The sequence below is a fragment of the Besnoitia besnoiti genome, chromosome IX (assembly GCF_002563875.1).
Source record: "Besnoitia besnoiti strain Bb-Ger1 chromosome IX, whole genome shotgun sequence".
Taxonomy (NCBI): domain Eukaryota; phylum Apicomplexa; class Conoidasida; order Eucoccidiorida; family Sarcocystidae; genus Besnoitia; species Besnoitia besnoiti.
Window position 1 is genome coordinate 458,192 of NC_042364.1, and position 15,538 is coordinate 473,729.

General features: G+C 58.7%; 2 protein-coding genes across 2 annotated transcripts; both read right to left on the reverse strand.

The window, feature by feature from the left end:
• Positions 1–167: 167 nt before the first annotated feature.
• Positions 168–3,104, reverse strand: BESB_012410 (uncharacterized protein; the record flags this gene model as incomplete). Its single annotated transcript, XM_029359971.1, has 3 exons — positions 168–477; positions 803–1,677; positions 2,598–3,104. 3 exons carry the CDS (start codon positions 3,102–3,104, stop codon positions 168–170), a joined length of 1,692 nt encoding a protein of 563 aa, XP_029216638.1.
• A 2,514-nt stretch (positions 3,105–5,618) lies between these two features.
• On the reverse strand, positions 5,619–15,488 carry BESB_012420 (Sel1 repeat-containing protein; the record flags this gene model as incomplete). The annotated part of the gene is made up of 18 exons (XM_029359972.1): positions 5,619–6,548; positions 6,725–6,820; positions 7,416–7,515; positions 7,655–7,686; positions 8,011–8,061; positions 8,336–8,400; positions 8,804–8,881; positions 9,179–9,259; positions 9,772–9,858; positions 10,255–10,315; positions 10,808–10,885; positions 11,271–11,430; positions 11,871–11,904; positions 12,286–12,435; positions 12,691–12,891; positions 13,374–13,659; positions 14,045–14,765; positions 15,412–15,488. 18 exons carry the CDS (start codon positions 15,486–15,488, stop codon positions 5,619–5,621), a joined length of 3,288 nt encoding a protein of 1,095 aa, XP_029216639.1.
• Between the last annotated feature and the right edge of the window lie 50 nt (positions 15,489–15,538).

The window sequence follows — 15,538 nt, forward strand, 5'->3', positions numbered from 1 at the left end:
GACTTCGCGTAACGAGTGCTAAGGAAAAACATTCGCTGTCAGGTGTTTATTTAGGCTATGAAGCATATCCAAGAAGGAGAGAGTGGAAGGGTTTCGAAACACACTGTTTTTGTCGGGCATCTCGTGTGTGTAGGAACATTCCTCAGCAACGGCAGACGCCTGCGCCTTCACTCGAAGGTGAGGATGCCCAGCGGATGCGGCGAGACACCGCCTGCGGCGCCGCTCGTCTTGCTCCAGTAGGTAGCGCCAGTTCCCCGAGGACTTCCCTGGGGGGCGGACTGCGAGGCCACGGGGTCGGCGTCGGTGGCGAACGCGCATATATAGCGAGAGGGGTGGAAGGCGAGCGAGGCGACCGGCGCAGAGGTCGGATACTGGAAGTAAATCTCGCACGGATCTGTGCCCGCAATCGTCAGAAACGTCTCCGCGCGCTGGCCGTCCGGCGACGGCGAGGCGGCGGCCTCCGCGTTCGCCGCGTCGCTGAGGAGAGAAACGGATACGCGAGACGCAGCGCTAAATAAGCGTAGGGAAGACGCCTCGGGGGCACACGAGGCAAGACGAGGCGTCGGTTAGGCACCACGCGCGACGGGCTGCAGCGCGGAGTCGCAACACGCGCGGCAACGAACCGCACTGGGACGTCGAAGAAAGAGCGCAGGAAGACAACAGACACTCTAGCGAGCTCGGTCAGCTCGACAGCGAAGCAGCAAACAGACAGCGCCTTCCCCGTTCGTGCGCGCGTCGGCGGCGAGAGGCGAGGAGTGTGATGTCTGTCGCGCCGCACGCGCGGCTTCCGTGTCTGGCTCACCGGCCGCTGAGTCCAGCCTGGAGGCCAGCGCCTTGCTCGCGGCAGCCCCAGCCGAGGAGGCGGCCGTCGCAGGAGAAGCCGAGGGCCTGAACAGGCCCCTCGGTGCGGCCAAGGGCGCCAATGACCGCGAGGGACTGCGCGTCGAGGAGACTGACGAGCTGCTCGTTGCCGCCCGCGGCGACGAACGCGTGTGTGGGGTCCGCGGCCAGGCAGGTGACGCCGCCAGGATGCAGCGCAGACAGCGTGAAGGGCTCCTCCGCCAGTGGCAGGAGCGGGTCGGAGGGAAACACGCGAAGCGCGCCGTCGTCCTGCGCGAGGAGAAGCAAGTCGCCCGCCGCGCTGAACGTCGCCGCGTTGGTCACGCCAGCCAACGTGCGAGTCGAGATCCGCGACGAGGCGGAGCAGGCAGATGACGCCGACGCGGGCGACGACGCGCGTCCGCCAGCCGCGGCGGGAGGCGAGCTCTGAGTCGTCGCGGCGCCGCTGCAGCCGGCGCCGACGACCGAAGCCGGGGGAGGAACGGCCTTTCGGGGCGCGGTTGGCCCCGGGGCGGCGCCGGAGGAGGCGGTCGCGGCGGCTGCGGCGGGGCGGGGCGGGACGCCGACGACTTGCTGGGCGGTGGGAATGCTGATGGCAGTTCGATGCGGCGTGCGGACTGCCGCGGGGAGGTCGAAAACGTGTAGCACGTCCTTGCGATCGATGCAGACAATCTGGTCGTTTTGGCGCCGCCAGCAGCCTGTCCACCAGGTCTCTTCGTGAGGTCCCCAGAACTCGAGCACCGGGACGTCGCGCGCCGGCGACCCGCTCGCGCTCTTCCCGCTGAAGGGCACGCGGACGTCGAAGACGCGCAGATACGGCGGCTGTTTCGGCGCCTCCTGAAGACCCCAGAGACGCACACAGCAGCCCAAGCAGACATCCGCCAAATTCCACCGCGACGCGCATGCCTCGGCATCTCCGCAGCCTGACGCATCGTTAAATTTCACATCACAAGTATCTATTCTCTCTGTAAAGTGATCCGCAGGTCCCGTATCGTTATTACCACATTAGAAAAAGTTTTCGTCGCTCTGCAAAAGCTCCGCAGGGCCTGTATCGTTGGTACCACATTGGAAGTAGCTATCATCCCCGGGGATCCATGTGGGCATGCGAAAGCGAGGAAAGAGCCTCGCGGCGCGTCCGGCGACTCGAACTCGCAGAACGAGACACGCACATGCCCGCAGCCACAATGGCACACCGCGCAGCTTGCGAGCCAGAAACTCGCTTAAAGACAGACTCTCCAAGCAGCAAACTGGCATGCACACACCGCAGTTGCCAGCGCGAATCTCAAATCTAGTGTTCCTCCAGATGAACATGGGATGGCGACGCGGCGTAAGTTCTCGCAGCGGAGCTCGCCACCGGCGATCTCACGAGATCTCACGACGCGCGTCGCAATTCACGACTCTGTCGCGAAGAGGCCGGCGGACGAGTGAAACGATGAAGCTGCGCCGGCACGAGACGAAGGGAGGTACATCAAAGAGGCGCGCAAGCCTTGCTTCTCTGCTGTTGAGCCACACGGCGCCCGCCCGCCGCCGACCGCAGGAGGCCGAGTGGATCGCGGCGAGCTAGGTCGACTTCGCGTTTCTTCTCTGCGGCTCAGCGAGAGATATCCGACCCTTTCGGCTGTCGCAAGCGTAGTGCACGCCTGGTGACACATCCTCTGATTCTCACGAATGGGAGCACAGTTTCCTGGGTATCCAGTCCCGAGCTCTGTCTCGGCCGTTGAGACGAACCGACAGTTCAACTCTGCAGTCTGCCTCACCTGTCCAGCGATCGCGAGGACGTCGGGGTGGCTGCCATGGGACAGCACGAGGGCGACGCCGGGGGAGTTGACTTGGTTCTCACTGGCGACGTTGTAGGCGTGGAGCAGCAGCACCGAGTCGCGCGAGGCGACGAGGAGTCTGGAGCCCGAGCTGTTGAACTGCACGCCGTTGGGGCGGACGCGCCCGCGGAGCTTCGCGGCGTCGCGCAGCGGATGGAAGACCCGCAGAGGCTGCTGCAGAGAGGCCGCCGCTGCCGCCGCTGCCGCGGGCGGTTGGGTGGGCGCCGACGCACCCTCTTCGAAGGAGAACGCGGCGAGCGCAGACGCAAAGGAAGATGGAAGCGCAGCGGCAGGCGCGTCTCGGGGCGGCTTGGCCTGCTTCAGCAGAGCGGAGGAGGCGGCGAAATGCCGCGAAAACAACGCGCGCTTCCTCAGCTGCAGTGGACTCAAGGCGGGGTAGAAGGGCTGCCGGTGCAGCTCCAGCGGCCGCGCGCAGTCGTGAGCCATCGTGGAGAAAGAAGGGATAAAGAAATCGGGCGACAGAGGCGGCGAAGAAGGAACGAGCAACAGACCGAAACGAAGGACTCGGGCGCGGAAACCGGTCGCGCAGCCTCACAGGAGGCGAGAACGTGGAAGTGGAGGCGCGCGAGCTCGAAACCGCAGCAGGATCGTAGACGGAGTTGGCGAAAGGAGAGAGGCAACCTCCCTAAATATCCAGGGCGAGGAATCAAGTGAGACTGTCTGTTCGGGCGAGCCCCAGCGAGAAAAGAAGCGCAGCGAAACCCAAACAGAGACCCCAAGCTGCCGCGCATGCGCACATAGGAACGCGCCTAGGCGGCCGAGAGTTAAGCGAAGGACTTGCAGAAGAAATGTTGCCTTGAGAGTCTCAGCGATGCCGCTCAGGACTGAAAAAGCGACAGCCACGTCGCCGGGTGCATCGTTATTTGTATTTTCGTGTCCGCGAGAAGGGAAGCACATGTGAGTCCGCTAGGAGCGTGAACCACAGGCTCATACGTAGTGCCGTTATCCAGAGCACCGAAGTGCCTTCTTTTGCCGCCACGGGGCACACCTTTCGCAATTTGTGTGTCATCAAATATCAAAGAGCCGAAGCAAAGAAGGCCGAGAAAGCACTTGAAAAGTTGACGCGTGCATGCGTCCGCAGAAGTGGTTGTTCACGCCAAAGAAAAACGACAGAACGGATGCGATCCACGCAGAACGCGCCATTCTCGACCTCTCACAGGAGTGAAAGACGAAAAAACAGAGGCGGGGCTGTGAATGAAACGTGACCTTCTCTATGCGTGTTGCGTTGTCGTCAGTTTGAGAGCTGCGCTGCAGTATCTCCGAATGAGCCGAGGCAGCCCGAGCGCATGCGGCACAATAAAACGGTTCGCTTGCTACTGTTTCTTTTCTCGGGTGCAGAGAACGAAATCCTAGAGACAAAGAAGGTACAGGGAGTCTCACGCTTCTACGATGTCCTGCTGAACAAGCGAAAGCCTTGTATAACGCATACTCCGCGTCCTCGCATGACGAGAGAAGGGTTATAGTTGTCACTCGAGTGGTTGCTCAGGCGTGTAAACTCGTCAGAGAGAGCGCAGCATGCATATTTTGGGAGACGCGCCCTCTTCAGTTGCGCCAGTGTGTGTTCTGTGTGCGAAGCGACATCTCATGGAGGCCTCTGCTACAGGCGGAAGCTCCATTTACGTACAAGCGAGGCAGTCGAGCTGTGCACTGTTTTACAAGTACCTCGCGTCAAAAGAGATCTGAGGAGCCCGCAGAGCCGTGCTTTTGCTTATTGAGCCGCGGGGCACTTGACGAGTGTTGATAGATTTATATAAACGACCAGGACATGAGTCTACTGGAATTTAGAATGAAGGGTTGAATACACTCTCTCTCGCGGCCTCAGCGCCGCGTCCTCGACGCAGATGAGCCACCTTCGTGTGCAGGGACGAAACAGTGGAGTAGATTCATAGGCTCAGGATCTTCACATCTCCAGTGCTGGGGGTCGCTGTGCACAGTTAGAGGAGCATCAAAAATCTAGTATCTACGTGCTACACTGGCGAGCAGCAAGTCGCGCGTGAATCAACGCGTCTGAAAGCACAAATTTGGACAATTTACAAGCGACCATGTTACAGCAGCACTCTAGCAAGCGTATAGGCGGCAGAATGAGCTCAGGAGGTGGAAGCTCCAAGTTCGAGGATCTGGCGACTACTCCATAGAAAGGAAATCCCGGTATCCGTAGCAGAGACGCTCTGAGGACGCAAGGCCTCCACCGCCGACATGTGGAAACCCCATAACGCACAGCGACTCCAGAGCCCAGACGAGACCCGAGAGAGAGTGAGCGAACGCCCTCGCGCTCCCGAAAAACCTGCCTGCGGAGTGTCTCTCTGCACTTGAGACATTTCGAGCCGTTCACCTCCCGCGGCGGCCTTTTAGCGGCATCTTTGAAACGCTAGGTTCGTCCTGACAGCCACGTCTGTGATTCGTACGCGTTTAACTAGCTCAAGCGCCTCTGCTGGACGCAACTCAGCAGCTGCGCTGCGCAGAGAGGCAGATCATCTGGCGACGGATTGCGCCGGCAAAGAAATTTAGAAAATGCATCGAGGTTGCCTCCCCGATTACGCAGTCTGCCATGGAGGCAACTCTGCGGGTCGGGCGGCTCTCACGCGGAAGGCATAGGCCGCGCAAAAAAGAGACACGGCCTCAAGGAGCTGCCAGCATCAGCATTCATGCCCCGCGTGTGAGAAAGTCCCGTCAGCGCCAGAGACTGTAGACTGAGTTCGTGCGAACGAGGACGCTGTGTGTGATGAAGGAAAGCACGTAGCCTCTTTCCAGTTAGTGTCGTGTCTCAAACGCGAAGTGTGAGCGGGCTGCGCCCAGTCTGCCGCTTCGAAGCCAGGCACGCGGTGATGCAATCAAGACCACTTGAAACATTCATTCCCCCGTTTTTTTAGCCTTTGCCTCACTGAACAAGTCACCGTATCCTTGTTTTTTGTTTGGCTGTATTCCGTGGAGCTCTCCCGACTATGACGTCCGCACATCTGCGTCAAAATCTTTGCTTCGCGCGGACTCGCCGTTCCCATTTTCTGCTTGCTCTCTCGACACACCGGGCATTTCTGACTGCATTGAGACAGAGGCACGGTTTCCGTCCTCTGACCGCATCCAAATGTCTTTCCCTGTAGCCTGCAGCATCCCGCCCTCGGCTGTATCGACACTCTGGCTTGGCTCTGCCTGCAAGTGCGGAACTGCGTCACTTTCATGTTCAAAGCCCGCGTAGCCGCCGGCGTTTTCAGCGCCCAAACCGTTGGCGTGACTCGTGGCGGGAAGGGCCTGGCCTCCCTCGACCTGCTCAGACCCCTGCGAGTCACCCCCTTGCGCCTCGTGGTCGGTCTCCGAAGAAAACGCGTTTTCGCGACTTTCCCCTAACTGGAGCGCAGCGGCTTCCTTCTCTCGCTTCGCCGCAGCCGCCTCAAACAGCTGTGCTCGGCGCATTCTGTCGCTGTGCGCCGCCCCGCTGGAGCCCGAGTTCGCCTGCAACCCCCCCTCGTCCTCCGCAGGCTCCGTAGGGCCTCCGACCGCCGGGGGGGCCGGCGCTTCGGGCTCCAGAGACACGCCCGAAGAGACACCCGCGGTCGGAAGAAACGACGACGGCAAGGACGACCCACGGCAAACGCCTCGAAAATGGGGATACGAGCTCCGCCGAACGGGCGATTCAAAGAGAGAAGGCGCGCGTGCCTCCGTCGGAGACTTCGAGTCAGGTTCAGCAGACGGCGCAGCAGCAGCAGCAGAAGTCGACGCAGCGGAGGCAGGCCCAGACGAGGCGGGAGATGACGCCGGCGACGCAGAAGAGCCCAAGGACCCCGACGACGCCGCGGACGGGGCGGGAGCCGACGGCGGCGCGACCGGATGCGCATGTGAAGCGAAGAAAACGTCATGCGGTGGAGGTTGCAGTCTCTGAGCGGAAAGACGCAGAACGCAGCAGAGCGAATTTGACTTGAAGGCGGCCACAGCCGCAGAGTCGAGAAACAGACAAATACAAACCCGACAGCTGAGGAAGCGGGGCGTCAGCTTCCTCATGCGTCACCTGGAAGCCTCCTCGCCTGTCAGCATTCCTGCCTGTGTGCGCTTACCCTGGTTAGAACACGGAGTAACGCGAGCGCGGTCATGAGCACGAACATCAGGAGCAGCAGCACGATGCGCGGGTCTTCTAACAGCTCTCGCAGGATCTGAAAAACGCATCACAGGCCATACCGGCGTGTGCAAGCGGACTGCTAACGTAGACATCACGCCTCGTCTTCCAAATAGATTTCATGAAAAACCTAAATTTCATATGTGTGAGTGACATCTAGCCGCTCGCGGACGCTTGAGGCGCAGCGCCGCTCTCAAGACGCGCGAGGGATTCCCGATGCGGAAGCACTCGGGCGATGCCCGAAGCGAGCGCCTTTCGGTCGTTGTTTTCGTGTTTTGTGCTACGCGTTCCCTTCGATTACGGCACGCCGCACACAGACTACATGCGTTTATGAACACCTGGGCATGCACAGCCGCCAGCGAGCTGACGCGATGCAGACTGGCGCACACTCGCGCGCCCACTGAGGCACCCGCTGAGCCCGACGCTGCGCCCGCTGGCAGGCGGCAACCCCCTTGAAAAATGCTCAAATCAGTTTTTGTGGCTAAACCTCGGCAGCGCAGGTATAAGAAGACTGGAGACGCCGATGCGCGCCGATCGGAGCGACAGTTGTTTCAGTGTGAGCGAAGCGCCATCAGCGCCAGATGAAAGCGCCTGCGCTTCGCGACGACGCGCGCCTGCTGCCCTCTATTTACCTGACGGAGATCCACCTCCTGGCGCCATTTGAGGAACTTGAGCAGGCCCAAGGCGAGGTAGACGGGTGCTCGCGGAGCTGCGGGGTCGACGTAGAGGCACCTGAAGGCCGTTGGAGAAACGCGATTCACTGAAACGCGGGCAATCAGATTCACAACACACTCCTGTACCCGCGCCGCCCTCAGCGCCCCCAGACTGCAGCGGGCGAGCCTCGAGGCGACAGCCAGCGAAACAAACTCACCGTTCGAAATGCTGACGCGCCAGGCCAAAGTCCTGCGAACACCGGAGGCACACAGCATATCCAAGCCCTGCAGATTTCCGCTGATCGCATGCACTCCGTGCGGCTGAGACACGCAACCGCCGATGTGGGGTCACTGCGGCGCTGAATAGCGACGTGCCTCGCAGAAGTCGGCACAGCTGTCTAAATAGATATACGTGATCACTTTGGTAATCACACGCGGGCATCCAGCACTCACGGCTGCTTAATTCATGTACTGGTACTTTCATGTACATCTGCATATATGTGTGTAAGCGCGTGTAAGCAAGTATATTTGATGAGCAAGAGAGACGCTTTGACTGCGCCTTTTCTCCGCTGACCTGCGTGAGCCCTAGACCTTGCATGCGCATAAATCCGAGGTTGAACGACGCCTGAAGAAGGGAGACGTAGAAAACACAAACAAGTCACGGCACTCGCCCAGACGCGCGGATGTGTGAAGTTCACGCTTAGCAGCTACACGCACTCCGAAGAGAGCCGCGGCAATGTATCGCTGCGGCGCCTCTGCGTGAGGCGAAACGACCTCAGCTGCTGACTTCATTAACGCTTCCGCACGGATTCAAAGCCGCGATTTCTGTGTACTACGTAGAGCGTTCCTTTCATCAAACATGTTCGCTGCTTCCTGTTCTTTTCGCCTTTTTTCCTGACCTTCGCCACGTATCCCGCGAGCCACTTCGCGTCCGGAGTCATGTCGGCGACGCGATGATAGTGACCTGAGACGGGCGCGGCAACTCAGAAAACCAGTTTTTTTCAGAAGACGGGAGACACTTCCTCCATCGCCACAGGAACCGCGCGCAACCGGGGGGTTTAGAAGCCATAGCGCACAGCGGGAGTAGGAAGCGGCAGCCAGCAGCTCACGCTGCGATAGAGAAGAAAACCCGAGCAAAGAGAAACTCAAAACATAGAGAAGAGAAAGTGCCAACATCGAGAAAAAAGACTCGCGAACTACGGGAGGCCGCAGCAGAGAGAGAGGCTTTGCAAATTCGCATGACAGTTGAAACCGGAGCACAGCTGAGATCATGCCTCGACCCCAAAGCGACGCTGGAACAACGAGTGTGTCTGCGCACGCGCGTGACCGCGATTACACTTTTGTCAGTATGACGGGTTATTACTCACCCACGGCGACGCGCAGACTTGGGCGGCGCGGCGTGTAGACCTCGTATGCCTCGCTGATCCAGTCGCTCATGTCGTTGCCTGTGCATTGAACGAAGAAGGCAGCGCGCGTGACGCAAAACGAAGTCGAGGGAGTGCGCCAGCGACGCAGCGACCGACAGGGAGAAGCAAGTCAGGACACCGGAGAGGCAGGGGGGCGAAACGTGGCAAGACAAACACGTCACGCTCACTCGCATGTGCGTGAGACAGTCAGGAGATGGAGAGCACCGCATACATCCTCATATAAATGTGTATGTGTCTAATGTATAGATGATTATGTATCTGGCCGCGTGATCGATCTTGTGTGCGATGCAAATTAATTGAGAAGAAAAGACATACCGTCGTCATCGAGAAGCGGTTCAGTCGGGCGCCTCGCTCGGATTTGCTTTTCCACGCCGTAGCCGTAGTACGCGAAATCGCCTGATCACACACGTGAATGCCAAAACTCGAGAATCTATCACGCGAAAAACCCATGATGGGAAACGCGCAGGCATATACTGAAGACTTCTTGAATGAGTAAACAGCGCAACTAGAGACCCGACGCCAGCCACGCGCTGCCGCAGACGAGGTACAGCCAGCACAACAAATATATATATATATATATATATATACCTCTACATACATATATATATATATATATATATATATGCACCTATATATATGTGTATATAGAAATACCTATGCGAAGCATATAGAGAGAGGGACACTCACAGCTATATATATACATATATATGTATATATATATATATATAAATATATATTGTATACATATAACGAGACGATCTATCTATCGATATATCGATATATATACATATACATATAAATATATATAGATATAGAAATATGGATATATGCGCGAATCGACGCCCAGTTGGAGTGAAGACGAGAGCTGCCGGAACGCGGGGCGGTCGCCATTTCAAACGTTGTCTCACCGAGGCGAAGTTCTGCGAGCGGCGAGCCGTTCGCCGCAGCCATCTGGTAGAAGCGCTGCGCATGCAGACGCTGCCTCTCCACGGTCCCTGGGCAACACACAGAGAAGACGCAAGGAGCATTTTATTTTGCACACACGACAGATAGGCGCGTCGACGACATTCGTGCGAATCGCTAATTAGGCACGAGGCTTCGCCGCGGCAGCACGGTGCAGAGAGCTTGCGAACGCTGCCGCTGAGCAGTTCGGAAACTGAAACTAGAGTCCTTCCGTCATTTACTAAAAAGGTTGGTTCAAAAATACGTGTATTCTTGACTGAACTGAACATGTCTTTTCAAATTGAAGTGGTAAGCTTAAATATTCGGTTTTTCCACGGAGCCCTTCGGAGTCGCTCCGCAGCCACGAAGCCGCCAACTGCACGCCCGGTGCGGGAGGTGTCTGAGGCGATCGACCATGATGCACATTTACGGAGCGAGGTAGCGCCTACCGTCAAAGAAGAGATCGGTAAGTCCGCTGTCAAACATGAACGCGAGGTTGGTTTGGGAGACCTGGCAAACACCAACAGAGCGACTTGATGCAAACGTGGGGAGCCGAGCGAGGTCAACGCGAGCGAGGCGTGTTTGTGCGCGCACATGCGCAGGCGCATGCGGCGAAGAGAAGAAAGCAAGCACATTCACGCAGCCCGCACACTGCAGCGAGGAGACAGCGAACGCCCAACGCTCGCGGATAGAAGACGGGGAACGGAAGGCCGGAAAGAAGAGAGCGAAGCGAGAGAGCCACGCCGACAACGCATGCTCCGCGTGCTGCGTCCAAACGCAGTAAAGCCGCGAGGCCTGCACTGGAGATTTTCGGTCGTTGAAACAGGTTCGGCTTAGATTACTGGGCTGCCAAAGCGTCTCGACACGTCCACCGACTACCTCCAGCAGCCACCACAGCGGCGAGGAAAAGGATGCGCGGAGTAGCAACAGACAGTGAATTCGCTCGAGAAAGCGTCGACTCGAGGAGGCGAAAAACGGCACGAAAGACACAAGAGTGCTTACCTCGTGCCCAGCTTCGGCAAGGAGAAGAAGGTGGAAGGCAGCTTCCTCGAAGAGACCTCGCTCGTAGAGCATGTAGGCCTGCAGACAAGGCGCGAGAGGCGAGCGAGTCCTCAAAGCCGGTCGCCAAACGAAGAAATGACGCAAAAAACACAACAGACACGGCGACCGTGCGGAGAAGCTCCCAGAACAAAGCCCGTGAATGCGGGAGGTAGACAGATAGATACGCATAACAACGGACACATACATACACATGTATGTATATATGAATATGTATATGTACACGTATATGCACGAACCTTCTACGTGCGCATGCATATTCACAGATAGGTGTACGCAGCGAGGCGTGCACTGGTGCATACAGATGAAGACAAATCTTCTGCATCGCCGGCAGAAACCCTAGGCTCGAGTGTAGGTGCAGATAGCTGTATGCCTGCCGCAGCCTTTAGGGAGTATCCGCGCCTACTTTTTGCAGATTTTTCGTCACGTAGCCTCCCTTCTCGCAGACGCGTTTGAGGAGCGAGGAGGCCACTGCGCAGTCGCGCACTGCGCCGAGGCCGTTCAGATGCATCAGGCCGAGTGCGTACGCAGCGCCCGTGGAGCCGCTGCGAAGCGCCTTGGTGTACCTACAGAAATAACAGAAAAAAGAAAAATACTCTTCCATTCGGTCGGTTTCTACATGCTCACCCCAGCCACGAGCCCGGTTGTGCTGGGGCTCTGCGAAACAGCCTCCGAGCCCAGGTGGCGCATCGCCGCTCGACGCACTCCGCATTGGCGCCTGACTGACTAGTATCATTTTACTTTTGACGCGCCGCAAGAGGTAGTTTTTCGCCGCGACTGTGCATCCGCCACCGAATGCGGAGGCCACGAACAGGCATACAAGAACCGCGAGAGAAAAAAAAATACGCGAGGGAGCGACTCCTCCGCACAAAAGCATATTCGCGCGCTGCCTCAGAGCCGCGCCTTCGCTTGGAAGCAGCCTCCACCTCTCGCAGTTTCATATGTGCTTCTCTCCGAAGGCCTTTCGCCCTCCGCGACGTCAACTTCATCGACCGACGCTGCTTACGCGTGCATCGCTTTGACGAACGACTGCGCATGCCCTGAAAGGACAGACAGATTCATACATGCACGCAGCAAACCGTAACGCGAGAGGCAGGGAGTTCAAACTCTGCCTTGGAGGCTAACCGACGAAACAGAGAGAAAAAGGAAATCAAACGCGAGAACGACGCATTCCTATTGCGCCCGATGGCTGCAGCTCTGCATCGCACAGCAGTCTTTGCAGCGACCCAAGCTTGACTTCATACAGTTACATGCAGGTGCGCAGATATACGTATACATCAGTATCGTCTTGCGATCCAAGCACGTGCGTGTCGCCCGCAGAGGCTCGCTATTCTTGGAGTACGCTGAGGCTTGAGGCGGCCGAATCGAAGAGTAGTTAAGGAGGCGTCAACCCCTTCGGGAAAACGCGTCTTTTCGCTTACCGTGTCCTGTAACGAACATCGCGGCAAGGTTCGCCTCGGCATCGGGGAACGCGTGGGCGGCGCTGATATTGAAGAGGTGAAAGGCCGCCAGCTCATTTTTGTGTATAAACTCAGTGCCGAAAAAGTGAAGATACCCCAAGCCGTTCAGCGCTGCACACAAACAGACGCACAAAGCAGAAGTGGAACGACGCCGTCGCCTAGCCTCTCGCCTCTTCTGTGCGCGAAGCTCAGCCTCCGATGCCCTCTGTCTCCCATCTGGCGTCTCTGCGTCGTCACGCTGTGTCCTACTTGCTCCGCCGCCGGCGCCTTCCGCGCGCAGTCCCCGTCCACCGGCTTTTTTCTGTCGAATTGTGTCCTTTTTTCGAGCTCCTCTGCTCAGCGGTTCCGCCTTTTTGCAGCACGTACCCATTGGTTGGTCGTCGCGCGCTGCCGCGGCGAGGAAGTGCATCGTAGCGGAGAAGAGGTCCGGTTCTCCGCCGACGCCTAAAGCGTCCATGTAGCCTAGCAGCGCCCGCGCCTCAGTCCTGCCAGCATCAGCTGCGCCACTCAGCAGCTCGCGCGCACGCTGCGGATTCTGCTGGATCCCGTCGACGCCAAACAAATAACCTGAAAATCCAAAAAATGCAACAGGGAAACATCCACGCTCACATCTCGCCAGGGTGCAGTTTTGAGTTCAAATAGGACAACGCCTACGCTTATTGCTTGCATGTATTGTCGTATGTGCACAGTACTCTAATTTACTTATACATATATATATATATGTAAAAGCTGACGGGCCGGAGCCACGGCGAGTGCGTATGGGTTCTGGGAGTGTGCACGAGTGCACAGGAACTTTCGCGAAAAGTTCAAAAGACTTCGCACCTCGCCTCTAGCCGACATGCGACGCCAGCTTGGGGTCACTCCAAGTGGAAGCAGCCCTTGAAGAGCCGTGAGTCCTCTCTCTTTGCAAGGCCGGCCGCCTGCCTCACCCCGGCTGGGCCCTGACACGCCGGCGGCCTCTAAGACCCTCCCCGGACGCCGGCGGCCTCTGTTTTTGTGCACGCGTCGTCGTTGACTGCCGTGACCGTGGGTCTTTCGCCGTGACTTACGTTTTCCAAGCGCCAGCTGCATGTCCGCGTTGCCGCGGTGCGCGAGCTCGCTGAGAACGTCAAGGTCCGGGGAGTCGGGATGAAGGCGATGCAGCGCCGCGCTGCCTTCGCGCTCGTCGCGGCGCCCAGTCCCCCGCGGAGCCGCGGCGGCGGACTCGCCAGGGGAGAGCGACGCCGGAGCGAAGCGCAGCAGGCCCCCGCCCGCCGCCGGCACGCCCGACACGCTGGCTGCCGGAGAGTGAAACCGCAGCAGCTCGGGCGCCTGCGGGATGCCTCCGCCGTAGGACTGCAGACACAACGGAGGCAAGCGCGGCCGTGAACGCCCGCAGACTGCGAGGTTGGGGGCGGCTGTGCCGGAGGCAACCGCGCGCACCACAGGAGGGCGACGCAGGGCTGCTGGAGGGCGCGCGCGACCACGACGCGCAAACGAAGTCTCCGTGGTCGCCTAAACGAGTAAGAATGGAGGCGAACGATTGAGAGAGCGGCGGGCTCTAAGCCACGCTCCGACAGCAGAAGATGCGCGCAGGCCGGACGAAAACACAGGCGGCTGCATGACGCGACAGGCACCACCCGCAGCAGTGCCTCGGGCTGCGGCGGCGCGCTCTCTCGCGTGGGAGGCTCTGAACGCTACCGCAAGTCCCTTGAAGCCGCCCAGACTCGCGGCGACTCACCACAGCGACGCGCTTCGCGTACGGGAGGTAGAAGTTGACCGCTGCTGAGCAAGCTTGCCCCTGTCGCATGGAGACGTCGGCAGTCGCGAGCTGCGTGCGGGCGGCGAGCGCCATCGAGGCGCCGGGGTGCCCGCTGGCGGCGGCTGCGTAGAGCTCCGCGAGGGCTGCGCCGCCAGGGTTCGCTGCGAAGTTGGGCATCGACCGCGCGGCGTCCTCCGCGGCGCCAAAGAGCGCGCGCAGCTCGGCGTCTGTGCGCGCCCGCGGCGCGTTGCCTAGGAGACTGTCGCGCGCCGCGGTAACGAGTGCCCAGCCGCGCTCCAGCACGCGCAGCGGCAGCCACCAGAGGTTCCGCTGCTGCGCCTCGATCTCCTCTTGCCGCCGCATGAGGGCCTCGGAGTACCTGGCGACGGCGGAGAAGTCCAGCGCAGCCGCCGCGCCGCCGTCGTCCTGCAGGGTGACGCTCAAGTCATCGTCGACTACCACGCGCGGCGGCGGCGCCGCAGGCCTCCGTGCAGCCGCGGCGGAGGCCCCGGGGGAGGACGCGAAGGCTGGGAGCGGCGGCAAGTCCCGTAGGTTCGAGTGGAGCAGCGCGAGGGCATACTGCGCGTCGGCGCTTCCTCCCAGGGCCGCGCCATGCCACAGCACGAGACTCGCCGTCAAGTTCCGCGCGGGTAGCGGAGGCACGCCGAGGAAGTAGAAGACTCCCAGTTCGTATTGACATCTGCGAACCAAACACCCGAAAAACCACGCGCGCGGACAGCTTCAGTCAAACCGCTGGCGCGTAAACCCTATCAAACCCCAAACTCCGCGGGCTTAGCTGCGGCGCGAAAGCAGGACTGAGTCCCCTTTGTAAACCAGTTGTTGACATAACTAATGTACAGTGCGATTTTATAGTTGTTACGCGGCGAGACGCCAAAAGTCAAACACGCGCCTGCAGCCAAGAGACACGACCGCGCACAAGCGCACAGACAGCGGTCGACATGGCGCCTCCACGCATCCCCAATATATATATATATATATATATATATATATATATATATATATATATATATATATATATAGATAGATAGATAGATAGATAGATAGATAGATAGATAGATAGATAGATATGCATATATGTAGATGTCATGACTCCACGTGTTGCATAAAACATAAAAGAGCGCGAGACCCATCATGTGTATCTAGATCAATAGCGATTTATAGACCGATAGATCGATCGGTCGAGATAAATAGATACGGAAAAATAGATATAGACAGATGGATACAGATAGAGAGATATAGATATGGACAGATAGATATAGACAGATAGATATAGATATATGAAGCACGAGTGGCAACCTCCGCCTGTTGGGTCTGTGCCGTTGTACCTGACGTCGCGTTCGCTGCAGTTCGCCAGGAGGTCGTAGACGTGGAAGCTTCTGCCTTCTGCCTCCATAAGGAGCATGGCTTCTGCGAAGGGATCTGCAGGGCTGCTTGGCACCTGGTGGGGGTCGG